The 27,034-nt window shown below is 39.3% G+C and overlaps 1 protein-coding gene across 3 annotated transcripts in view; it reads left to right on the top strand.

Annotated features, from left to right (window-relative positions):
- DAG1 (dystroglycan 1) overlaps positions 1–6,790 on the top strand; it is a 709,594-nt gene extending 702,804 nt beyond the window's left edge. For all 3 annotated transcript variants that reach the window (XM_044078177.1, XM_044078178.1, XM_044078179.1), the window contains exon 3: positions 518–6,790. In XM_044078177.1, the coding sequence (XP_043934112.1) occupies positions 518–2,935 (2,418 nt within the window). In that variant the 3' untranslated portion in view covers positions 2,936–6,790. The remainder of the gene's footprint in view (positions 1–517) is intronic.
- The last annotated feature ends 20,244 nt before the right edge of the window (positions 6,791–27,034 follow it).

Below are 27,034 nucleotides of genomic sequence, written 5' to 3'. Positions count from 1 at the left end.
TTTTTTTTCTTTCATCTGTTGTTGAATTGTTTTCTTAACAAAAAAAAAAAACTTGGAATGAGTCTTTTCAAGTTGCACAAGAAAACGCACTAATAAAGAAAGGAGCTTCATAACGTATGAATCAGGAGAAATTCTTTCTTCTGTTAGTGTTTGCTGTGCAAGTATGCTTACATAAAAATATATCACAAGTGATGTGATTAATAAAACTACTAAATTATATTACAGTAAAACACGTTGTGATTGTCACATTTAAAAGTAATCAATGAAAGTCTCAATTTAAGAACAAGATTTTAACAGTGATTACAGTAAAGAGTATGGACAAGGACAGTGTTTCCACAATTAGTTTTTGTGCAAATTTTATTAAGCTCTGTCTTACTGACTTGTTTCATTTTTTTTAAACTAATTTTTCACGTTGATTTAATTTTGCTTTGTGGCACATGCATTTAGTATGGTTAGTTTGTGTACAGTGATGGTGTGTTGTTCATTTACAAAATGTCACCTTTTTTTCTTTTTTCAGGTTACTGAATCTGGAAAAGAGACTCTCCCTTCTTGGCTGCACTGGAATACAAACAGCCGGACCCTAGAAGGCCTTCCACTAGACTCTGACAAAGGACTTCATTACATATCACTAACTGTTAATCAGCTGGGCAGTAATGGAAATCTTGTTCCCCAAACAACAGACGTGTTTTCTATTGAGGTTCTACCAGAGGAAAGTGGGGATGCACAATTACCACGACTGACACAAGATACAAATGATATCACATCCTTTCTTTGCAAAGATGAAGAGCCAGTGACCATCCTGACAGTAATCCTGGATGCTGACTTGACAAAAATGACACCAAAGCAAAGAGTGGACCTTTTAAACAGAATGAGAAAGTTTGCAGAAGTGGAGATACATAACATGAAATTGGTGCCTGTTGTTAATAACAGACTTTTTGACATGTCTGCATTTATGGCTGGTCCAGGTAATGCCAAGAAAGTTGTAGAAAATGGAGCTTTGCTGTCTTGGAAACTGGGCTGCTCATTAGACCAAAAGACTGTTCCCAATATTAATAACGTTGAAGTCCCAGCTAAAGAAGGAACAATGTCAGCACAACTTGGTTACCCAGTTGTTGGCTGGCATATTGCCAATAAAAAGCCACACCTTCCCAAGAGGATAAGAAGACAAATTAATGCTACACCTACACCATCAATTATTGTTTCCCCTCCAACTACTGCAACTTATGAACCTCCAACTCGAATTGTGCCCACACCCACATCACCAGCTTATGCTGCCCCAACTGATACAGTATCTCCTCCTGCAAGAGCTTTTGCACCATTACCTGTGAAACCTACTATTACATTCAGAACTAAAGATGCATTTTCTCACACCCCAACACTTGGTCCTGTTCTGCCAACTAGAGTTGCAGAGACAACCAGCACTGCTCCAGTACACATTCAACCAACCGTGACTAGACCTGGTTATGTGGAACCTACAGCAATGGTTACTCCTCCAAGCACTACTAAGAAACCTAGGGTAACTACTACCAAATATGGTATAACGTCACCAACAACCTCATCACCTACCACCACCAAGAAACCTAAGAAACCTAAAACTGGCCGACCTAAGCCTTCTAGCACCACCAAAGCACCAACCACCAAATTCCAAAGCACCTCCTCACCCGCTGGGAGACGAACTACCACAAGCACATGGGTTTCTACAAGACCTGTTTTTGTCCCTGATCAGAACAAACCTCCTATGCTCAGAAATCCAATTGATCGTGTAGATGCTTGGGTGGGCACTTACTTTGAAGTGAAAATCCCATCTGATACATTTTTTGATCATGAAGATGGCACTACAGATAAGCTGAGACTAACTTTGAAACTGAAAGATAAGCAGTTGGTTCCAGAAAACTCTTGGGTACAGTTTAACAGTACCAGCCAGCTCTTGTACGGCATGCCTGACCGGAATCATGTGGGAAAGCACGAGTACTTCATGCATGCCGCTGACAAGGAAAGTCTTCTTGCTGTTGATGCTTTTGAAGTTCATGTGCATAAGCGTCCAAATGGTGAAAAAAGCAGTGTGAAATTTAAAGCAAGATTCCTGGGTGATCACAATTCTGTTATAAATGATATTAATAAGAAGATTCTATTGGTGAAGAAGTTAGCATTGGCATTTGGAGACAGAAACAGCAGCACAATTACACTGGAAAACATCACAAGGGGTTCTATTGTGGTCGAGTGGAGCAACAATACCCTTCCAGTGAACATTTGCCCATCTGTTGAGATCATTGCTTTGAGCAAAAGGATTGCAGATAATCAAGGCAGACCAACATCAACATTCGTCAATGCCCTGCAGCCAGAATTCAAACCCCAGAATATTTCAGTTATTGGTTCGGGCCCTTGTAAGAATGAGGTGTTTATTCCAACTAATGGAGACCGTGGAATAATTTCTATGCCAACTCCAACAGCAGCTACTGTTCCACCACCAGAAAGGACAAGTGAAGATGATGTCTACCTCCATACTGTAATACCAGCTGTGGTAGTAGCTGCTATATTGCTTATTGCTGGTATCATAGCTATGATTTGTTATCGCAAGAAAAGGAAAGGCAAACTTACCATTGAAGACCAGGCTACATTTATCAAAAAGGGAGTGCCCATTATTTTTGCAGATGAACTTGATGACTCTAAACCTCCTCCATCTTCTAGTATGCCACTAATATTACAAGAGGAGAAGGCCCCACTTCCACCCCCAGAGTATCCAAACCAGAACACACCAGAGACAACACCTTTAAATCAGGACTTATTAGGAGAGTATATACCACTGAGGGATGAGGACCCCAATGCACCTCCTTACCAGCCTCCCCCACCTTTCACAGCTCCTATGGAAGGAAAAGGCTCCCGTCCCAAGAACATGACCCCCTACAGGTCACCTCCTCCTTATGTTCCACCCTAATGAATAAAGAAAGCATTCAAGAGGAGGGTGTCTACAGTATATACTTCCACTCCAGTGTTGTCTGTTAGGGTGCTAGCCTGCAGTCATGTCATTAGGAGCCTCTATTGGTGCTAGCAAAAGAAATTGTAAAGCATCTCTGGAGACTTCATTGTCACCATTAGTTTTTTACTTATTGATACTCTGGACTCTTGCTTAAATACAACCTTTTCTGTTTCTTAGAACATCTGTTACTTATTTTGTTCCTATAAATGCAGGCTTCTGAACACTTGTTTAAATATGAAAAATATGAAAACAGACTGACAGGAAGCACTTGGGGTGGTGTTTCAATTCTCTACTGTTTGCCTTTAACACTAATCGTACTGTTTTTTCTATTCACGTGTGTCTAGCAAAAAGGAGCATAACAAAAAGGTAGCCTAAGAAAAAAAGTTAAATATAAAAGACTTTATGAAGTCAGTTTTGCATTTTTACATTTAATCTGCTGTATACCTAAACTTGTACTTATTTGTTTGAAATGTTTTTGATTTTATTTGGCTGGGGGAGTGATTTCTTTACCAAAAATGAACTTGAGGTGTGTTTCAAAATGAGGTCTGCCAAAAACCTTGCTGTTGGTCTAACCCAACTTTTTCATTCAATGCCTGACCTCTGAATTTGTCTTTTTAATATATGCCCCTTATGATATACTGTTTGTTCACAAACCAGTGTAAAATTGTCATTCTGAAAACACAGTGGCCTGTCAGTTTATTTTATAGAAAAAATAGTACATTGTTTAAGACAGTTTGAAAGAGTTTAATTGCTGAGAGGAGAATGAAAAAAGTGAAATCAAGTTCTTTTGTGTAGCATAATTGATGATGGTCTTTATAGTTGATCACAACTTTGATTTGATAAGAAACCATTGTGTTTTAGAGGTTCTTGTCATCTAGTATAAGTAGGACTAGAAAAAGGTATAAAATGCATTTGTGATAGTGTGTTGCTGTAGGCTTTGAGATGACTGAAAGTTGACAGTGGTTTAGCGAGTAAATATGAAAAATGTGTTTTCTTTTACTGCACTTTCCTTACAGCATAGCATAATGTGAAGAAACATGTCTGGTAATGTGTCTGCAGTTTCTAAACAGATTATCCAGTAAGGGCCACTGAAAATGATGTATTACAAGCTCCAGGTCCATATGCAGATGGAATACAGCTCAATTAGCCTGTCACTGTAGAAGCAAACTTGTATGATCAGGCACTGTTCATTGCCTTGGGTTCTGAGCAGAAGGAATTAGAATGTTGCTAGGTGTTCTTGTGCCCCCAGCTCCTGAGAGTAGTGCAAGAACTGAATGCCCCAATTCTAGTGTTTCCCCCATGTCCTATAAAAGGCACAACGATGTGTACTACATTAGTCTGTTCTTTTCTGGTTGGTAAAGGACTCCGTACAATTTAAGGTCTGTGCCAACACAAATATGGATTAGATACTATGTTTTTCTTAGCTACTATATACATTATTTTGAAAGACTCCATAAAGCTATTTTTGGTAAAGTTTAATATTTGATTTACGTAATGCTTTTGGTTTTCTCACTTTAGGAGCTGCTGAGGTAATTTAAAAGAAAAAAAAAAGAAAAAAAAAATATCTTTCAGTTTCACTTGTTATCCCAGTCACAAATTGTTCACCATAAGTGACATTTAAAGGCATCTTGAAATAGAAATCAACAAAGTCAAGCTCACATGGAATGGTTATTGAATATGAAATTAAGATCTAATTTTTTAACTAAATTTTTATACAGCCTCAGTTGTTCTATTAAAATAAGAACTGCTTACAGTAATGTGTAAATGCTTGGCTTCCTGCTATTGGTTTGGCAGGTTTCAGTTTTTTTTTGATATTTTTCTCATTTTTCATTCATCATTTATCTATTTTTTTTTTCTTAAATTAAACTGGGTTTCTGGTTTCATTTTAAACATAAAATCCGTAAGTGCCACATCATGTAGTTAGGGACAGGAAGAAGTTCCATTGCTTTTCTGGTCTTATTTTAAGCATGATTTTTTGATTGATTTGGTTTTCCTTTTGCTTTTGTTTGGAATGGTATGGGATAGGGAAAATTAGACAAAATAATTTTGCAATAATGTTGAATGGCCCAGATGGGGGTGGGCAGGCTCCAGTTCACTTTGCACACAACATGGACTCCTTAAAGCCATATAAACTGTTTATGTGTTGTACAGTATGTGTGCTGGTGTACCCCCTTTCATATGGGGGGATGACTGGGCAGTTAACTTGAAATTCATGTATGCCAGGGTGGCATTCACTTCTGCCTATTTAGCCTTCCTTGACTTTTGGACACTGTTTTGCATGAGGCCACTCTTTAAAGGCAACACAATGAATGTTGTGCAAATTTTGAACCTATTGAGAGTATCTGAAAGTTACAGATGCATCCATCCCTGTGTTGCATTTTGTGAACCAGTTGGTACTAGTCTGTTTGTGGCTAAGCCTGATTCTATATAATTCACGTTGTGCTATAATTCCAGTATTCACCAAGTCCTCCATTTATGGTGTTGTAAGCCACCTTTCTGATGAGCTCAAGATAACTAATGCTAACTGCTTGATACTTAGACCAGTGCTGCATTCAGCTTCCACTCCAGGAGTTTTACAAGTAGTCTGCGTTTGTGGCTATGGGATGCTTTAAAGTGCTGCTGTGTTGAACCTGTAAGTGATATTTCCATGCTGAAGCAGCTTTCTTTGACAGCGGTGCTATTTGTTTTACTGTTGTCTATATTGATATGCTGTTAATAGTCAATGGATGATTTTACACTTTGATAAGTATCTTTGTATAGTTGTCCACATTTGCCAAGCTGATCTGTTGCTGCAGATTTAGTTTGCTTGGTGAATTTTCCATGCGTTATGGTTATTGACAGGAGTGTTAATGTTGTATAAGTTTGAAGTCAGAAGGGTGCATAAGTAATTGTACATCAACATATTCAGAAAGGTAATCAAATACAACATATTTTCAAATTTTAGACCAGTTTTGCAAACATGTATAAAGACAAAATTATATTGTTATGACAGTGAGGTATTACTCTTTCAATTCACCAAAATATATTGTGCTGGACAAGCGTGGCCCTAATCTGTATGTTCTGTTGTCTTGGGTTTTGATGCATGGTGTTGTTTTTCAGCAGAATACATCATTGAGAGGGATGCAGATTGTAACTTGTCAAGTCATGTTTTTAAAAGTACCTTCCATTTTATAAAATAATGTTCAGGTCCAGTGCAGCCTTACTTTAAGGAAACCCTTTGAAAATAACCAGTGCTTACGACAAACTGACAAGGGGTAAAAAACAAAAAAAGAGAGTAGCCTGCAAAATCTTTGACATTACTTTTTTGGTTCATTACTTCCGGCTCAGACTTTTTTGGTTTACTACTACCAGCTCAGGATACTGTGTTTTTTTTCCATGTATAGTTAGAATATGCTGGTTTAGTATAGCAATGAAATGAAGAAGGTGGTTTGTTGTTCATTTACAACAGTAATAACAGGCCTCTGTTTAAATCTATAGAAGGACCAAACAAATCTCTCATCACATGAAATGTTTTAGGAATCTAAGAGGGCTTGGAGCTGGAAGGGCCTGAGAAGTGGCTAACCTGTGCATAATAACCAAAAAATACTCCATACTGGCCTGGCCATAAAGAAGTGATAAAAAGGTCAGACTCAGACCTCTTCCCTGTTACCACAGTAACAAGGTGAAAGGGCAGTGAATGAATAACTGCAAAAATAATACTGCATTTTTAACCATTACTTTTTCCCACTTTTATCGATATTTTGCCTTTTTATTTATGCCACTAGACACTGTAATGTTGGGAAAAATCTTGTATTAAAATGTGTTTTCACCAGCTGTCCAGTAGTTGTCGCTGTTTATTTTATGCTTGCTGAAGGATGTAATTGTAATGTATTTTGTTTGCAGTTTGATTTTTATTGACTGTCTGCAGCTGTTTACATTTGGTTTCTGTCGGTATACATTTCAAGCTAGGTATATCAGTAGTGCTGTTTGACACCTTTTTTATTTTTCGTAATACAGAATGTTCAATGTATCAGGTGAAAAATTAGTGTGAAAACTGATTTTTGCCTTTCAGAATCAGGTAGATAAACTGGAATGAATGGATCTGTTAAACTCTTTATCACTTACAGTTGATTTCAAAATTGTTTCTTTTTTCTTTTCTTGCACACTCATTAGTAGAAATGTCAGCTGAACCACATGTACTTATATTCATAAGCACATAATGTTGTGGGGCTTTTGGTGTGAGATGGGGATAAGCACTATGATGGGAGAATAACTAGAAAACCGACAGAAGATATGACCGGACAAATGGGATAATGCTCAGGTCTGTGTGAGCTGCCATTTGGTATCCCAGAGATGCTGCCACAGATCTCCTGGTTATCTACCAGCTAACTTACTCAAGTACATTCCAGAAGCATCAAAAGAACTCCAGGACAGTAAGCCTGAAATCATCTTTGAAATACGTTAATTGAATTTCTGACAGAATACTGCCTTGATGGGCAAGTAATTGCACTGGTTTATAGAATGGAAGCCGTGTCTGTCAAACTTATTACAGTCTTAAGTGTGTATACCAGCAGAATTGTATTGATAGAAACCATCAGCTATGAATTTCCTACACCAAGTCCTCTAATAAGTTTGGTAGAGAAAAATCAGGAGATTAGAAATAGGCCAAAATCTATTTATCGCATGTCAAATAAAACAAAATAAAAAAATAGAATAATGCTATTAATTCAGTGTACTATGTTAAAGATTATTTTTGGGACCACTGCTCTTTAGCATATTTGCAGCATACATTATCATTGCATTGATAATATGATTAATTATCTCACTATGAACAGCAGAACTGGTGCAGCTGTGAAAAAATTAGGGGAGCGAGAATTTGAGAGGATCGAGCATGACTGAATGAGAATGGACAGAGAAGTGGTAGTTAAGCGCAGGTGAGTGAAAGTGGCACATTAGTTGCAGTATTTTTAAATCACTTTTCTTATATAAACTGACACACATGAAAGTAAAATCTTATTTCCCCAGGTTCAGTCATAAACAGATATAGCATGTTCAATCACACTTAAACTGTGCAGCAATACATACTAAAAATGTGCATTCTTTTACATAACCTTTTCATACAATCATGCAGTCAATGTTTAAGTACAGTGTGTAGTGATAAGACCAACACTGCTATCAAAAATAAACATTCCATCTTTTAGACTGTTAATTAAATACATGTTTATTCTAATGGTGCAACATCAGTGAAAGACATTACTTTAGTAAGAAAAGCACTAACTCCTTATCCCATTTAACAAATAATCCATTTATTGACTCGCTCTATTCTGACAGCATTCTGGGTCTTTTGCTCATCCATCTAGTAGTTTAGTAGTTTAAAGCCTTGGGTCCTTGTTATTTTGGGATAAAATCAACAACCAATATTAATAGCTCATTCAATTGTTGCCTTCCCTTAAACCTCATTCCTCTTCCAAAACATTATTTTGCATGCATTGTTCCCACAATTCCATTTTTTCTATGAAATTTGCTCATACCCTTTTTTAAAGATCCCACTTCTGGACATTTTCTCGCTCACTATTTTCACTACTTCTAAGATAGTTGGTTTAGACTTTGATTTCCATTTTCTAGTAATTGCTTTTTTGGCAGCCACTAGACTTAAATTCAGCAAGGCCGTTCTGTGTCTAAGCAATTCAGATCCTGTATCACAGCTGAAAAAAATCATTTCCGTAGTTACACCAATTTGCTCACCCAGTATTTTTGACAGAATAGTATGCAGAGAACTTTTAAAGTCTGCCAAGTCATTTCACTGATAAAAAATGTGCTTACTATTTATCTCTTTCTTCCCCATCACACCTCCAGTGTTTGCAATCAGCCTAAGGAAAAAATTCTTTGGTGTCTGCTTGTGGTATAAAAAGTCCAGTTTAAAGCACTTCCAAGTAAAAATCCTAAATCTTGTAGACTGTTCCATATTTGGGAGCCATGTATCCTCCCATTGTTTATTTGTGAATTACATATCCAGTCTTTTCCCAATCCTTTTTTTTTATTGATTCCTATGTTTGGAAAGCATACTTTCTTAATTTTATTTCATATTATAATAATTATCCTTTTTTTCTTTCCATATTACAATAAAAATCATATATTTATCTTTAATCATCAACCTCATGAAATTTTTTATTTGTAAAGCGGAAGCATATGTTGATCCCAAGTCAGAGCTCTTTCTTTGTCTTCCAGAAATTAGTATTTAGTATTCATCCAGTCAATTTCTTAACACCTTTACCTTCAGATGAAGTTAAGCCATGAAAACCAATAATACATCTAAAAGCAGCATGGTCAGTAAAGGCTAAATGCTGTAAATCAAAATAATTTAATAAAAGGGAATCAGAATGCCAAACAAATTCATTTTCAGTGTGTAAAGTACCTCTCATGTATGCATAACCTGTAACAAAAGTTCAAGGTTAACTGACCACAGCTAAAAACCTCTTTCATTGTCTTAGTATCATTATTAATTCTGCCCAATGTTTTATAAAAATTACTACTGAAATCTCCCACAAACATTATAGGCATATTAACAAACTTATACATATGGTTTCAGTCTGCAAAAACAGAGCTTCCCTGTCTGATATTAAGGTAGGTAGCCTAAGGGAATGATTAAATACTCAAAAGTCACACACAAGGAAAGTACCAATTTCAAGCACAATGTAATCAAGTAGCCCATAATTAGACTTGCAGAACAAGGTGCTACCCTACACAGTGACTCAAAAAAGTCCAAACACTTTATTTTCCCAACATGAGCATGTTTGTTCTCTTTGTAGTGTATTGACAATTTTCTAATGTTTAGCAGTCATATAATATCAGCACCATTATTATTACAGAAATCAATGACTGCATATCTTTGCTTTTCATTAATAATGCTGTTTACTTTTAGGTTACAAAATGTTTTCCTTTGTTTTAATTTTTGCTTCTTTGATCTTCCAGTAGTATTGGATTTAGCTTCATTTACTTAAGTAACATCAGTAGCTGTACTGTCGCTAATGGGTATGTCCTGTTCCTTGTCCTCATCAAAATCCCTAGTATTCTGCACCACTTCCTCATTAATTTCGGCATAAATATTTGTAACTAAATCATCTACATCAGTGTTATTTGGAGAGGGGTGTTGGGGACAGTAATTTGATTCCACCTTAGAGACTTGCTCAGTCTCAAAAGCTAAAACTTGTAGACATTCAAACCAGAGATGTCCTGTCCTTTTTACAATTTCTGTAGGTCATAATACCAGTTTAACAAATTCCCAAACTTGCCACATTGTGAACACCTATAGTTATCACAAATATTAATAAAATGGGTATGTGATCCACAGAAGAAACAGGTTTTGGGTTGAACTTTTTATTGAACAAATGCCTTCAGATTATTAATCATGACAGTACTAGGGATGTGATTACTTGCATCCTCTTCAGTAGATAAGGTAACCAAAAATTCCCACCCACCATTTCTTTTTTTAATCATATGAGTATGTGAACATTGTGAAACAAAAACATTTAGGAACATCTGCAGTGCAAAGTTGTAAAAATAGTCTCTGTTTATAGAAAAATTAAGTCCAGAAAAGATGTAGTCATTCCGTGGACAACATGGCTTTTGGTTTGCATGTCCTCCCCGCGGGTCGAGTGGCGTTCCGAAAGACATGCGTGAATGGGCGTGCCTTCGTTGAAGGTTGGACGTCGAGCTGGCAACTCAGCACCGTGAAAATCTACTGCCAGTCATTAGCACACTGGAGTTCTGCTGTGGCGACCCCTAAAAGCCGAAAGACAACAACATTAAGAAAAGTAAACGTGATTCAAAGGTGACTTCATAGAAATAATCTTTACTTGTATTAAAAAACATCATATCTTTTGTAGAAATACCTAATGGGGAAATTACATTGTCCCAAGTAGCACATTTTTTTTTTTTTTTTTTTTAGAAACCATAAACGTGAATCCTCAAGTGCTTTACTGGGAGGAAATAAAAAGACTTTTGTTGTCACTTCCAGCTTTTCACTCTGTTCCATAATTTAGCTCCAAGAAGCAGAATTATCATTTGATGGTTACTCTTTCTGAATTAAAGACTTCAAGCGATTGACAGGTAATCAACAATAAGACAAACATCTTGAATATCATCAAAAGAGCCAGTTTGATAAGGTGAAACATCACCTTCAGTAGTAATTTCTTTCCACTTAATTTCACAGCCACCCAACTGCCTGCCAGAGAATCCACCAGAAGGAAGAGAGTCAAGGAAGGTCTTCACTGCCCTGCCAAATTTACCCTAGTGGTAGAAATACTACTGGAGATCTCCCCTACAAGGAGACCACTAGCCTAGTGGGACTAAACCAGTCAACAAAGAATAAATAATTTCTACTGAAGAATTTAATTTAACTTTTCTGCAAAATGAGTAAGGAATACTTTAACAAATGTGCACACTAAACATAGCAGGTAAACTGCTAGAAATGTCAGATGTATGGCCTTTATATTGTTTGCTATTTTACTTTAAGCATTAAACACTTCATCGTCATGTGAGAGTTTTAGAATTTGGATCTAGTGATGTGCAGCTTCTGGAATAATCTGTATCATCCATTGTGAGCCCCTACAGTGCTGGTAGGTGTTGGAAAACTGAAAAAGAATAAGAATAAAGTAACATACTGTGTTAAACATACTGTGCTAAACATACTGGGCCGGGTTCACGATGGCTTGCACGGAGTCTAAGAGTAGAGTAAGACTCCATGCAGCCATCATGTCCGACGAGCGATCCAGGAACAGCCTGTAGGGGCATGTAAGAGAGCTCCTAAAACGACTCTTACATGGACAGGGCCGGGACATGCAAATTACCTCAATTGCAGCTGAAAGGCATTCAAATGAGGTAGATTTGCGATCCAGGAAACCCGAACCTGTCCGAGTAAGAGTAGTGTTATCTGCAGAAATGTACTCAGTTGACAACTGAGTACCATTCTGCAAATAGCAAAACAGAGCCATGACAGCTCCAAATAAAGGTTGCGTCCAGTAGAGGAAGCATGCCAATGGCCAAATATATGGCCATTGGCAATGTTACCTGATGCAAAATGCCATGTTTAAGACAGTGTCATGCAAAGCTGCGCTCTAGGATAGTGAATCCCAAGTCTACATAGCAAATGAGCACAGTCAGTGGAGTGTAAGACTAGGATAAGGGGAGTAACAGAGTAGGATATAGGTGACAGTTTAAAGTCTATGAAAGAAGATAATCTCATTGGAGCAGAGTGTCATGTGTTAGCTGTCAGTTGCTCATCACTGGAAGAGGTGTGTCATCAGGTATCCTAGCTAAAGTCAAGAAATAGAAGGTGCACTATCACCAAAGTTTCTTGTAAAATGCTTTACAACGTATGCGCGTGCGTGTGCAGCCTGTAAACCCGGTAAGACAGTGTGCGTGCATTTAGGCAGAAATTAGCTAGTGTAAGTCAGTCTAAGCCTGTGTGCACGCATGTTAGCATGTGTACGCGCGTCTGCGCAGCGCTGCCCCCTGAGGAAATGGCAAGGGAAAAGGAAGCACAACAAACAGTAGGAAGCTAACCAGGGAGAGTCAGCAGAGCTAGCAGGTGGAAATAATCAGAATCAGGCAATTATACAGGCAGTAAACCAGCCCAGCCCAGCACTTAAAACTCTGCAAACAACTTTTCACCATGTATTGCTCAGAGACACTGCAGCACTGCAATAAGCTAAGAGAAGTGAATACTGAAAAGGCTTAACTGAGACAAAGAAATGTTAGGGGCTGCCATTGCTGTCATAAACTGTCATATGCAACATGCTGAGGATGGTGACAATGGGAATGCTGCCAACCAACCCCCATTGAGGAGACGGAGAAGAGTGTACAGGCCCAGGGTAACCTACCAGGGGCTACATGAACTGGAGATAGTGGAGTGCTATAGAGTGGACAGAGACCTCATGCAGCAAATTGTTGAGCTGTTCAGGCCACGCCTCACACACAGAACCAACAGAGGGGAAACCATTCCAGTGGAAACCAAGGTATGTGTTGGCCTACGAATACTAGCAACAGATACCTTCCAGATACCAACTGGTGATATGATGGGGATATCACAGGCATCCACATCCAGGGTACTGCACCAGTTTCTGGATGCCATGTCAGCGATCATGTATATTTCCCCAATTCCTGTGAGGTATTGGCCAGCAATATGCGTCTCTTCCAGCAAATAGCGGAATACCCTGAGGTAGTGGGTGCAATAGACTGCACGCACATATGCATCAAAGCACCAGCCGGTGAGCGGGGTAGGGTCTACTTCAACCACAAGGGCTTCCCCTCAGTCAACTGCCAGGTTGTGTGTGATGCCCAGGGCATAATACTGAATGTGTGTGCTGGCTGCCCTGGAAACTACCATGATTTCCATATCTGGCATCTGACGCAGCTGTACCAGACATTTGCCAATGGGGACATCCCACATGGTCACCTAGTGGGGGATGCTGGCTATGCACTGGAGCCGTGGCTGATGACATCCATCAGAAACGCACACACACCTGAACAGGAATGCCATAATGAGGCACACGCACAAATACGAAATGTAATCGAGCGTGTGTTTGGGCTGTTCAAGCCTGGACACATCTGGTGGAGGCTTGCAGTACACTCCAACTACATGTACCCAAATTGTCATGGTATATGCTATGCTACATAATATGATCCTGCGAAAACAGCTGCAGCAGGACCAGCATAGGCCTGGCCCAAACAGCCCCCCAGCATTGCCAAGGTCATCACAGGCAGAGCATGACTTGGAGGAACAACCTGAGCCTGCCCCAGTAGGCAGAAGGAGGCGTGCCCAGTATGCTTTGGCCTTGGCAAAGAGGCAATGCATAGCACATACACTGGCTCAGTAGGAACCCTGGAAATGATACCTCTCTCTGACCCACACATATAGTAAAAGGGATGCCTAAGTTGACACTACCTGCTTCAAATATGTACAGGGAGTGTAGTATATGCATCCGACATAGGCAGCCCTGCAGCACCACCTGAGGCATGATTGCCATGTGTCAAGCAATTTAAGATGGTGCTAAACAGCATTTACCACCATGTAGTATATGCAAACAGAATACACACACCAACTACTACAACTGTGGTCAGTGTCGAGTAATATTGGGCAATGTCCAGCAAAGTTTGTGAATATACAGTCGAACAAGCCTGGTCTAAGTAGGGCATAGCAGAATAAAAGCCAACATGCTCATATTTGCTTAACTGGCCCTTAAGCAGTCTGGTCTGCTCAGTATGGAAATATAAAGCAGTGATGGGCCTCGAACCCAGGATACTGTAGTTAAAGTACTGAACCACTAAACCATGACAGCATTGCACTGTTCAGCCAGTATGAAGGAATGTTGATAAGTCTATGCAAAGTATCTCATGGAAACCCTGCAGGCACAGCATAATCCCTGTTGAGTTATGACACAAAGGTGAGTCCTGCAGTAAGAACAGAACTTGACTTCCAACACACACAGTGTAAATGTTAATATCGGTCATGTTCACACACATCAGCAAATGTAGTGGACTTCAGATTGCAACATACTGAAAGGTCACACTGGGCAAGCTCACACTCTTGGATAAATGAGACATATGTCAGGCAAGAAAACATGGAAGGCCTGAACTGGGCATGCCCACACACTTAGGCAATGTCTGACTACAGCAGTGGGCCACACATCTGGCAGTTGCATGTGTCAACCCAGGAACCTCTCACTATCCAGCAATCTGCCCTGTGCACACAGTTACATGACAACTGACACTTATATAATATAGTGGAGCCCTGTCATGATCAAACATGTTCCACAGATACCGAAGTTGTTCATAGAAACTGGGAAAGCAAAGACGATAAAGACCTGCAAACAGTATCAGCAGTAAATATTGTGCATCCCAAGCAGAAGCATAGGTTCAGAGGTCGATAGTAAGCTATCTGCCCTAGGGTATGTACAAGCCTAGCCAGAGTGTGTTTGGCTTTTGCAGCCCTGTCAGAGTACTACACTGTGTCAGTGAATAGTAGGTCACACAAGATAGCCCATGTACGTTTAGGCTACTGTGCCTCTGTCTAGCAAGAACACAGAAGAGATCCCAGTGATGATTTTGCGATTTCCCATCCATGTGTCAAGATTTGGCTTGAAGAGGGTCAGCGAGGGGCTATGTCTAATATGAATTGGGATTCTATTCCAGAGTGAGGGGAGCCTCTGGGAAATTAATCAGTCCCTCCAGCATGTCCTTTTTATTCCTGTGCTGAGGTTTAAGTCCCTGGAGCGTGCATCTCTAAGGGACTTGGATTTTTGAGGTGGAGCATGTCCATTAATTCGGGCTTTGACATGGCTTTGTATGTCAGGCATAGATTGCCTCTGAGTAGGTGGTAAGCAACTGAGTAGAGCTGGAGTTTCCTTAGTTGAGCTGCATATGACATCTGTTTGTAGCCCATGACCCTCTTGGAGAGGTACTTTTGGGTCTCTCCAGGTGCTGCAGGTGTCGGGTAAGGTACATCCCAAAAGGGTCATTGTGTTCAAGTATGGTGTTGATGACTGACGAGTAGAGGGGCACAATGACCTCACTTGATGTAGATGCGAACCCATTTGTGATAAGGTGGCATATATAGAAGGTGTTTGTAACCACTTTGGCAATGTGATTATCAAAGGAGAGATTACTATCTACATTGGTCCACAAATCTCAAGTTACTACTTCTGTACTTAATGGGTTACCACTTATGTGGTAATTTGTGTGCACCTTGGGATGACTATGCACCTTTTAGCATGTAGCTCGAGCTTGTGGCTCTGGCAGCAAACATCCATCTCTGTGAGACCCTTCTGGAGGATGCTTGTGTTAGCTGGAGAGTCGATTATGGCCCCCAGTTTGCAGTAATCTATGAACCTTGTCAGCCATAATGCCCCCGTGTTAGCCTGAACCTCAGAGAAGTATATACTGAACCAGAGAGGTTTCAGAACTGAGCCCTGTGGGACGCCACTTGTAACTGGTTTGTATTTGGACATGGCACCTGTGCTTCTGACAATGTGGGTTGTATCCCTGAGCCAGTTTGCAACCCATCTTGTGATATAGGGGTTGATATTTAAGCTATTAAGCTTATGTATGATATCCGAGTGGGGTATTGTGTTGAACGTTTTTGTGAGGTCCAGGTAGGCTGTGTGGACTATCTTGCCCTCATCCATAGCTTTGGTAACTGTTTCAAAGAAATCAACTGGGTATAAGAGGCAAGATCTGCCCTTAACAAAGCCAAATTGGGTAGGGTCCAGTGTCCGGAGGCTCCCAATGTCTTTGTTTATGAGTTCCATGATAATACACTCCATAGCTGTACAGACCAGACTAGTCAGGCTTATGGGGCAATATTTCCCAGGGTCTGTTGTGGCACCACCTTTGTGGAGTGGAACCACTGTAACTGTATGCCGTTATTCGGGTACGTATCCTGTAGTAAGGCTAAGTTTGAACAGTGACTTAATGTGAGTGTTCAGTTCTTCTTGGAGCTTGTGTAAGACACAGCCTGGGATACCGTCCGGTCCCATAGCTGCTGTGTTTTCTGCTTTGGCGAGGGCATCTTTCACCTGTGCATCTGTGATGTCAGGGAGGTTACATTCAGTTGGGATAGGATTTGTTCCTTTGTGGGTGAAGGGAGGGAGAGGTTTGTGCTGAATCTGTCTGCCAGGATGTTGGCTGTCTGTAGTTTCAGTATATTTTGTACCGTTATCAACAATTCAGAGCATATCTGGGAGTTTCCACCCATATTATGGACATAACTAAAGAAGGACTTGTGATTATCTTTAGTGTCTAGGGCAATTTCCCTCTGGAAACTGGCCTTTGATGATTTTATGAGGTATTGAAGTTTCTTGCTAATACTGATCAGAGATGGCTTCCATTTTTGGGATTTTGCTCTGTCATATAGTAACTTCCTTCTTCTGTTGTATAGCTTATTTATGGCCGGGGTCCACCAAACAGGTCTCCTGTTTTTGGAGGAGTGAGACTTTGTTTTATTTGGGATAGCATGATCCATGCATTCCTGCAGGTGCTCATAGAATGCATTTATAAAGGATTCTGCGGATTGGCCCGTGATCCTCTCGCCTGTGGGCTTTGAAGGATTCCACCTCAGTCTTGAGAAGTGCAAAGTTGGCGTTTGAGAAATTCTATACAGTGATTTCCTTGGCTGGGAATGGGGATGGGATATGGATGTCCATGGAAATTTGTTAATGGTCTGATCTTACCAATGAGGGGTTTACCTCTGGTGTGGAACATAGAGTCCCCATGTTGGTGATGACCAGGTCCAATATGTTGTTCCCTCTTGTGGGAGTGGTGACCAGATGTTCCATCACATTACAGTTTATAACCTCAAGGAACCGTTGGGTGAGTGTGTTTGGGCATGAGTAGTTGTTGCAGTCAATGTTTGGGTAGTTGAAGTCACCCAATAACATAGTTGTAGGAGAGACCTTGATATTCTCCAGTGTTCTCAGGAATGCCAAGTGGGGCTCCTGTAATAGGGTTCTGTAGCAGGTTACAAACTGAAATGCAGTTTGGCCCACTGTTAGTTGCACATGGATGGTTTCTGATGCTTCGCGCAGTGCCACTAACCTGGAAGTGTAGGTATCTTTGATGAATATAGATACTACCCCTCCTTTTGTGCTTCGGTCCGAGTTTTGTGTGCGAAACGCATGGCATGAGTTATAACCTGGTACTGCTGGGGTGCTCTCAGGAGCCTTGAACCAGGTTTCTGTTACTGCACAGACATCGATATTCTCCATACTGAGGAGAGCCTCAAGTGCGTGCATCTTGAGGTGTAGATGTCTGGCATTGAGTAGCATTACCTCAAGATTTTGTATCCTTGGGTTGTCAATGGAGGTGTGTATGTTCTTTGAGCCTCGCCTAAAAAATGCACTATGGGGGTGGCAAGAGGCATCGCCAGTATACGAAAGCCTAAGGGTGACAGGTGCAAGCCATCCCTAGTGAAGCAATGTGGCTTGTCAGCATGTCATCCCAGGCTGACAGATACTGGATCCCCATTGAATGACAGCAATACTTTAGATAATTGTTTAAACTGATCATTTTGTCCGTATACTCTGGCATCATTCTTGGTGAGGGCAAGATGCTACCCAAGGTCAGGGTCATACCAGCCTAGGCTACATGATCAGAGAGCTGCTCTATGTCTCATGTCTTGTAGTCCAGGGAGGCATGTCTCATGTCATTCACACCTGCATGGACAATGACAGAGTCATACTTGTACCTGCTTTGGAGTGACCTGAGTGCTTGCGTTATGTGGTGGATCCTGCCACCTAACAGGCAGCTTACAGTGACCTTCTCCTTGTTCAGTCAGTTGAGTGGGACGTCAGTGTGCCGGACAATAGAGTCCCTTATAACAACTGTATTTGGTGTGTTGTTTGGCCTTAAGGGCTGTGACTGTGAGGCACACTGATTTTGTGAGATATGTGATTCATGGGTATTGTTGAGGGGTGGCTGTTGCTTGGGTATCTGTGGCCAGTACAGTTGCTGCAGGTGTTGGGTAAGGTACACCGCAAAGGTGGCATTGTAACCAAGCAGGGTTGTTATTAGTATAGGGGCACAATGCCATCACTCGATCTAGATGTGAAACCATATGGGATAAGGTTGCTTATATAGAAGGTCTGTCCAACCACTGTGGCAACGTGAATGTCAAAGGTGACAGTACGAACAAGTCATGTCCCCAATCACCTAACAGCACCTACCATATGTAATGGAGTACTACCTATGTGTTAATGTGTGGGCATGTTGTTATTCCCAAAGGGGATGACTATGCAACTAATGGCATTTAGCTGTAGGCCATGGCTCAGGCACCAGTCATCCATCTCTGAGAGACCCTGTTGGAGTATGCATGTTGCAGCTGGAGAGGTGATCATGGCACCCAGTTTGCAGTCAAGTGTGAACAAGGTCAGCCATATTCCCCCTGTGGTAGCCTGTACATCAGACAAATATATACTGACAAGAGAGGTCCCAGGACTGAGCCGTGTGGGATGCCACGTGTAACTGGGGTATAGTCAGACATGGCACCTGCAATTCTGACCATGTGGGTGCAATCCCTGATCCAGGTAGCAATCCATAATGTGAGATGTGTCCATATCGATGCTGGTGAGCCAATGCATAATGGCCCAGTGGGTTATTGTGTGGAAGGGTTTAGCAAGCTTCAGGTAGGCTGCCTGTACAACTGTCCCTATGTTGATGGACCTGTTAACTGTCAAAAGAATACAAACATGTTCAAGAGGCAAGATCTGCCCACAATGCTGAAATGTGTAGGACACAGTGTCTGTAGTTTCCTGATGTCTATATGTAAGAGTCCCATGACAATACACTCCATAGCTTTGCATAACAGGATAGTTAGGCTTATAGGGCAATATTGTCTGTGTTCCATTCTGGCACCAACTATGTGGAGTGTGAACACTGTCTCTGTATGCCATTCCATGGGTACATATCCTGTAGTAACTCCAATATTGCACAGTGATGTAATGTGAGGGTTACGTCTGTCATGAAGCTCGTGTAAGATGCAGGCTGGGACACCAACTGGTCACATTGATGCTGTAATGTATGCTTTGGGGAGGGCAGCACTCACCTGTTACTGTGTAGTGTCAGTGAGGTTACACTCTGTTGGGATGGGTAGTTGCTCCCTAGGGGGGATGGGGGGGAGATATCTGCACTGAACCTGTTTGCCAGGATGTTGGCTATGCCAGTGGGTTCAGGGTAAGTGTAGTCAGTATGCAGTAACTCACAGCATATCAGTGAGTGTCCACCCAGGTTCTTGACATAACAGACAAAGGCCTTGTGATAGTCCTACTTGTCTGGTGCAATTGTCCATGAGAAGAAGACCTTAGATAAATACATGAGTAATCATAGCTGTCTGCTAGTACAGATCACAGATGCTTTCCCCATCTGGGATTGTGCTCTATCATGTAGTAGCTTCCTCCTGACATTGTACAGCTCACTAATGGCTGGTGTCTACCAGACAGGTCCCCTGCCATTGGAGGAGTGAGTATTGTTGTTATTTGGGGTAGCAAAGTCCATGCAGTCCACTAGGAGTCCGTAGAATGTTTATGTAAAGGATTCAGCAGTCGGAGCTGTATTTCACACCGTCTCAAGGTCTCTAAAGGATACCACCTTGCTTTGGTGAAGTGAGACACTGGCTCATCAGAAGTTCACCAAGATTACCCAGGATGGGTGTGTGGAGTGTATATGTATGTCCACTGAGTTAGCTGTATGTTCTGACCTTACCAATGAGGGGTATATTGCTGGTGTGTAACATAGAGTCCCCATGTCGGTGATAATCATGTCCAATATGTATTCCCCCTTGTGGCTGTGGTGACTGGTTGTGCCATAGCATATGAATATACAAATTGTAGTGACTGTAGGGCGAGGTTGTTGCGGCTTGAGTAGTATCCCCAGTCAATATTCATGTATCTGATGTCACCCAATATAATGATGTTTGTGGAGACCATCATATCCCCCACTGTTCCCAGGAAAGCCGAGTGTGGTTCCTGAGGATTGGAGGGTGGTCTGTAGTAGGCAACAAATTGAAAGGCAGTTTTGAACAATGGTAGTTGTATATGTATGGTCTGTGATTCTTAGTGCAGTGCCACTAACCCGGAGGTGTGTGTATCTGTGATGTATATGGATACACCCCATCGTTGTGTTGTCTGTTCCAAGTCCTGTGGTCAGAAAGCATGGTATGAAACATAACCTGGTAGTGCTGGTGTGCATATGTGACCCTGAACTAGGCATCTGTTAGTGCACATATATTGCTATCCCCCATACTGAGGGGAGTCCTGAGTGGCTGCAATATGAGAGTAACACATCTGGTGTTGAGCAACATTACCCTTAGTGTTATTTAACCTGTAATGTCTATGTAGGTGGGTTTGTCTTTTGAGCCCTGCTCAACGAATGCACTATGGTGGTAGCAAGAGCCTTAGCCAGCATTCAAAGGTCCAAGGGTGACAGGTGCAAGCTGTCCATAGTGAAGCTATGTGGTATGTTGAGCTTGTCACCACAGGCTGACAGACACTGTATCCCCTATGAATGACACCAATCTGTTAGCCAAGTGTTAAACGTGATATGTTTGTCTGTATACTGTGACATCATACTTGGTGGGTGTAAGATGCTAGACAAGGTCAGGGTCATACTGGCCTGGGCTACATCATGACACTGTTCCTCCATGTACCATGTCATGTGGTCCAGGGAGTAACATCTGAGGTTTTACGCACCAGCATGGACAGTGATGGTGCCTGTCCTGTACTTGCTTTGTAGTGACCTGACTGCATGTGTTATGTGGCAGATCCTGACACATGACAGACAGCACAAAGGGACTATTCCCTTGTATGGGCTGGTGAGTGGTACGTCAGTGTTTCTGACAGTAAGTGTCGCCTATCACAACTGTATTATGTGTGTTGTGTAGCCCAAAGGCAAGTGACTGTGTGGCACCCTGACATTGTGAACTATGTGAGATGTGGGAATTGTAGTGGGGTAGCAGTTGTGTGTGTGCCTGATGTGGAGGTCTCTGCTGCTTAGGCAGAGTTCATTTACAGCATCCGAGTATGTGTATGTGTGATAATGTGGTTTGAGTGCTGTCGCCAGAGGATATGGGAGACTGATATGTGGTGTGTGTGGTTATCTTCGCCACCTGATAGACTATGCCAGTCATGGGTTGAGAGAGTTCAGCACCATGTATGTCTCTATAGGTGCATCTCACACATATATCTGGGTTTGTTGTGAGGAGGAGAGTCTTGTCTGTATACATGAGGCAGACTTGACATTGTGTCTACATCACAATATTCACCAGCTGGACTGGAGAAGTGCACACAAAGCCGACCCCTGGACATGCCGGGATATCATCATGACATACTCTGTAGCCAGATGACAAAGGATCAGTAGGGTGTTAAGTGTGTAAATGAGTATATCAGGGATTAGTGCTCAGGTTTGTTGGTGTTCTGTAAAGAGTAGCTGAGAAGGAGTCCAGACTGAATCATGACACCTCCGACAGCTATGTCATATATAGCAATGTACACACATATAAATCTTGAGTCAGGGCCAACTGTACCTGACTGTCAATGCCGACATCCTGACAGACGGGCCCATATATACATACCCACCTCCCACCGACGATAGTCCATATCATCATACCAGGAGATATCACATGTAGAATGGATGAACAGCTACCCCCAATGACAAAAGCATGGCATCAAGTGGACTACATTGATTACCAATATGTGTCATGCATAAACTGCAGAACAAACAGATCCTTCACCTGAACAGTCAGCTGAACCCCCCCCCCCTACACAGGATGTGGAACCATTGAATGTGTTACAGCAACATATGGCACTCCACACAAGTGTTGGTGCACAACACACCATGGGATTTACAGTCCAGTATGCCTATGAAGTATGATCTGTAAGCCATGGAGTCCATCATGGTTGAAGTCATAAACCAAGCTATTGGAAGCTGACATACACACAACCCTACTAACCGTGGTATGTTCATGTGTGGATCATGGTTCCCAAACATGCTAAACTGTTTGCAAGGCAGTCTCACAGGGCATACATCACTGAACACAGCTACACGTCTCGCACCGGCAAGGTCACGGATGCTGTCATTGATAGCGGTGTAATGTGCCCTCTGTGCCCTAAGTCCCTGCCTGGTGTACTGTTACATACATGCCTGAGCCTGCATTACAGCCCGGAACATACTGGATGTCATGAGACCAGTGAGGGCACGCCTGCCAGGGGCAATACGACCAGTGGTGCTCTCCCGAGAACCCCTGGACCTCCATCTATGTGGTACCATTCCAAGAATATGGCTATGGCTGCTGTGAGGGGATGCAAGTGCCATGGGTACCACACTCTCCTGGTCAGTGCCAACTGTATGCTGTCCCTCGCCTATGGCCATTGGTGGTGAGGGATGTATTGGCAGTATGAGTGTGCACATAGATGGGGTTGAACGCTGTGTACTGTCGATTGGTGGATCAACGACAGACCCGGTCAAACCTCCATGTGTCAATATACATGTCTCATCATCATCAGCACTAGTCATGGCAGTGGCTTCAGGTTTCCTGCTGCATTCAGCCAGCCCTAACTCAGCACCTGTGAGAAGAAGACAGGAAACACACTTTACGCTCTACACATGCACACATGAACACATGCACACATGCACACATGAACAGTAATGCACTCCTCAATACAGCACATACACAAACACCAGCAATCCAACACATACTCTATAGTGGGTGAAGGTGGGTGTCAGTATCACAAGGTAAACAGTCACCACACACGTGTCAGCATGCAGAATATGTGTTGCACAAGACCATACAGTGCTAGTGTAGACGCCCCAATGTAATGGCAGTATACATGGCTTTGTTGCAACTGTGCTGTTGTTCAGTGATTGGCTACACACTGGAACACAGTTTGTACATGGACACAACCCAGTGTGTGTCAAGTGACCTATATACCCACTAGCATTCCGGGACATATATGTGTCACTTTGTTTGGATGGCAACTGCTGTGCAAAAATTGGAAAATTTAAGGGGGGGGGAAAAGGGGCCCCAAAACCCCCCCCCTTTTTTGGGTAAAAAAAAAAAAGGGGGGGGGAAAAAATTTTTTTTAAAACCCCCCCCCCCCCGGGGGGGGGGGTTTTTTTTTTTTAAAAAAAACCCCCCGGGGGGAAAAAAAAAAAATTTTTGTTTTTTTTCCCCCAAAAAAAATAAAAAAAAATATTTTTGGGAAAAAAAAAAATTTGAAAAAAAAAAAATTTTTTAAAAAAAAAAAAATTTTAAAAAAAAAAAAAAACCCCCCAAAAAAAAAAACCCCGGGGGAAAAAAATTATCCCCAAAAAGGGAAAAAAGGGGGTTTCCCCCCCCCGGGGGGGAAAAACCCTTTGGAAAAAAACCCCCCCCTTTTTAAACTTTTTTTAAAAAAACCCCAAACTGGGGGGGTTTTTTTTAAAAAAAAACCCCCCAAAAATTTTTTAATTTTTTTTTGGGTTGGCAAAAAAATTTTTTTGGGGCCCAAAAAAGGGAAAGGGAAGGGTTTTTTTTGGGCCCCCCAAATTAAACCCAAGGGGGTTTTTAAAATTTTTTTTTCCCATAAAAAACCTTTGGCCCCTTTTTTCCAAAAAAAAAAATTTTTTAGGTTTTTTTAAAAAAAATTTTTTGGGGGGGGAAAAATTTTTTTTAAAAAATTTTTATAAATTTTTAAAAAAAACCCAAAAAATTCCCTCTTTTCCAAATTTTAAAAGGGGGGGCCCCCCCCCCTTTTTCCCCGGGCCTAAAGTTCCCCTTTTTTTTTTTTTCCCCTTTGGGCAAAAAAAAGGAAATTTTTTCAAAGGAAAATTTTTTTTTTAAAAAAAAAAAAAAATTTTTTAAAACATTTTTTAAAAAAAATTTTTAAAAAAAAAAATTTTCCCCAAAAAAATTTAAATTAAAAAAACCCCAAAAAAGGGGGGGTTTTTTTTTTTTTTTTTAAAAAAATTTAAAAAAGGGGGGGGAAAAAAAGCTTTTAAAAATTCTTTTTTGGGGGTTTTATTTTTAAAATTTCAAAGGGTTTTTTTTAAAAAAAAAACCCCGAAGAATTTTAATTTTTCCCCCGGGATTTTTAATTTTTGGGGGAAAACAAAAAAAAGGGGGGCCCAAAAATTTATTAAAACAAAAAAACCCTTTTTAAAAAAACCACCCAAAATTTTTTTAAAAAGGGGGGCCCCCCGGGGCCCCAAAAAAACCCCTTTTCCCCCCAAAAACCCCGGGGGGAAAACCGGAAAAAAAACCCCCCCCCCGGGGGGGGCCCCCCCCCCGGGGGGGGGTTTTGGGATAAACCCCGGGGGAAAAAATTTTTTTTTCCCCCCAAATAAAAAACCCCTTTGGGGAAAACCTTCCCCAAAATTTTTTTTTGGGGAAAAATTTGTTTTTTAAAAGGGGTTTAAAGCCCCCCCCTTTTTTTAAAATTAAAAATTTTAAAAAATTTTTTAAAAAAATTTGGGGGGTTAAATTTTAAAAAAATTTTTTAAAAAAACCCCTTTTTTCCCCAACCGGGGGAAAAAAAACCCTTTTCCCCCCACCCCCCCCCAAAAAAAAAAAAAAAAAAAAAGGGGGCCCTTTAAATTTTTTTTTTTAAATTAAAAAAATTTTTTTTAAAAAAAATTTTTTTTTTAAAAATTTTTAAATTTTTTTAATTTTTAAAAAAAAATTTTTTTTAAAAAATTTTTTTTAAAAATTTTAATTTTTTTTTTTAAAAATTTTTTTATTAAAAAAAATTTTTTTTAAAAAAAAAAAAAAAAAAAAAAAAAAATTTTTAAAAATTTTTTTTTTAAATAAAAAATAAAAAAAAAAAAAAAAAGGGAAAAAAAAAAAAAGTTTTAAAAAAAAAAAAAAAAATTTTTTTAAAAAATTTAAAATTAAAAAAAAAAATTTTTTAAAAAAATTTTTAAAAAAAAAATTTTTTAAAAAAAAATTTTTTAAAAAATTAAAAAAGGTAAAAAAATTTTTTTTAAAAAATTTTTTAAAAAAATTAAAAAAAAAAATTTAAAAAAAAAATTTTAAAAAATTTTTTTTTTCCCCCCTTTTTTAAAATCAAAATTAAAAAATTTTTTTTTAAAATTTTTAAAAATTTTTTAAAAAAAAAAAATTTTTTAATAAATTTTATTTTAAAAAATTTTATACAAAAAATTTTTTTTTAATTATTTTTTTAAAATTTTTATTAAAAAATTTTTAAATTTTTTTTTTTTAAAAAAAATTTTTTTTTTATATTTTTTTATTTTTTATTTATTTTTTTTTAAATTTTATATTTTTTTTAAAATTTTTTTATTTAAAAATTTTTTTTTATTTTTAAAAAAAAAAAATGATTTTTTTATTTTTTTTTTTTTTTTTAAAATTTTAAAAATTTTTTTTTTTTTTTTTTTTATATTTTTTTTAAAAAAAAAAATTTTTTTTATTTTTTCCCCCTTTTTTTATTTTTTTTTTTTTTAATTTAAAAAATTTTATTTCCCCCCTTTTTTTTTTTTTTTTTTAAAAAAACCCTTTTTTTTTTTTTTTTTGGGGTTTTAAATTTGTTTTATTTTTTTTTTTTTTTTTTATTTTAATTTTTTTTTTTTTTTTTTTTTTTTTATTTTTTTGTTTTTCTTCGTTTTTTCTTTATATTTCTGTATATATATATCTATATATGTCTACATATATTTATATATGTATGTATCTATATATATATATATATATATATATATCTACATATCTATATATACTATATATATATATATCTATATATAATATGTATATTATGTATATATATCTATATATCACTCTCTCTCTCTCTCTCTCTATATATATATATATATATATATATATATATATATATGTATATAGATATATGTATATGTATATATATATATGTATATATATATATATATATATATATATATATATATATATAGATGCATATATATATGTATATATATGTATATATATATATATATATATATATATATGTGTATATATATATATATATATATATATATATATATATATATATATATGTATATATATATAGGCATATATATAGGTATATATACACATACTTGTAAACATCCATTGCCGTACATATACATGCACATATAGGCACATATACCGGCCAACTTTCATGTTGGGAATATGAGTCATTAAACAGTTGTGAGACATACAATTTTGTAAAAATATTGCACAGTGTTGTGTAGAATGCATTTTGCTGTCCTCATGCCATATAGCTGTAGCAGGCCTCACTGTCTCAGTCCCACAGCATTTAACCACCACATGACATATACCTGCACTGCTTGCTGTTTTCAATGCCACACACTACAACCTACATAGATATGTGCACATAGCAACCTTCAACTACATATATATGTCTAGCCTTCACTAACAGTTGCAGTATGTACCTTGCCCTATGCACCTCTGCATTTACTTATATATATGGACTGCGCACACATATGGAGGGTTCACAGTATGTATAGTACCCTTCATACACATCATTCGCATCCCACCAAATACATATCTGTTACATACCTTACCTTTGTATTTCTTACCTCTGTCTG

Source organism: Protopterus annectens, chromosome 7.part0 (genome assembly GCF_019279795.1).
Source record: "Protopterus annectens isolate FY-2018-M chromosome 7.part0, PAN1.0, whole genome shotgun sequence".
In the NCBI taxonomy this organism is placed as follows: domain Eukaryota; kingdom Metazoa; phylum Chordata; order Ceratodontiformes; family Protopteridae; genus Protopterus; species Protopterus annectens.
The sequence above is the reverse complement of the archived record's forward strand: the minus strand, read 5'-3'. Positions and strand labels throughout refer to the sequence as shown.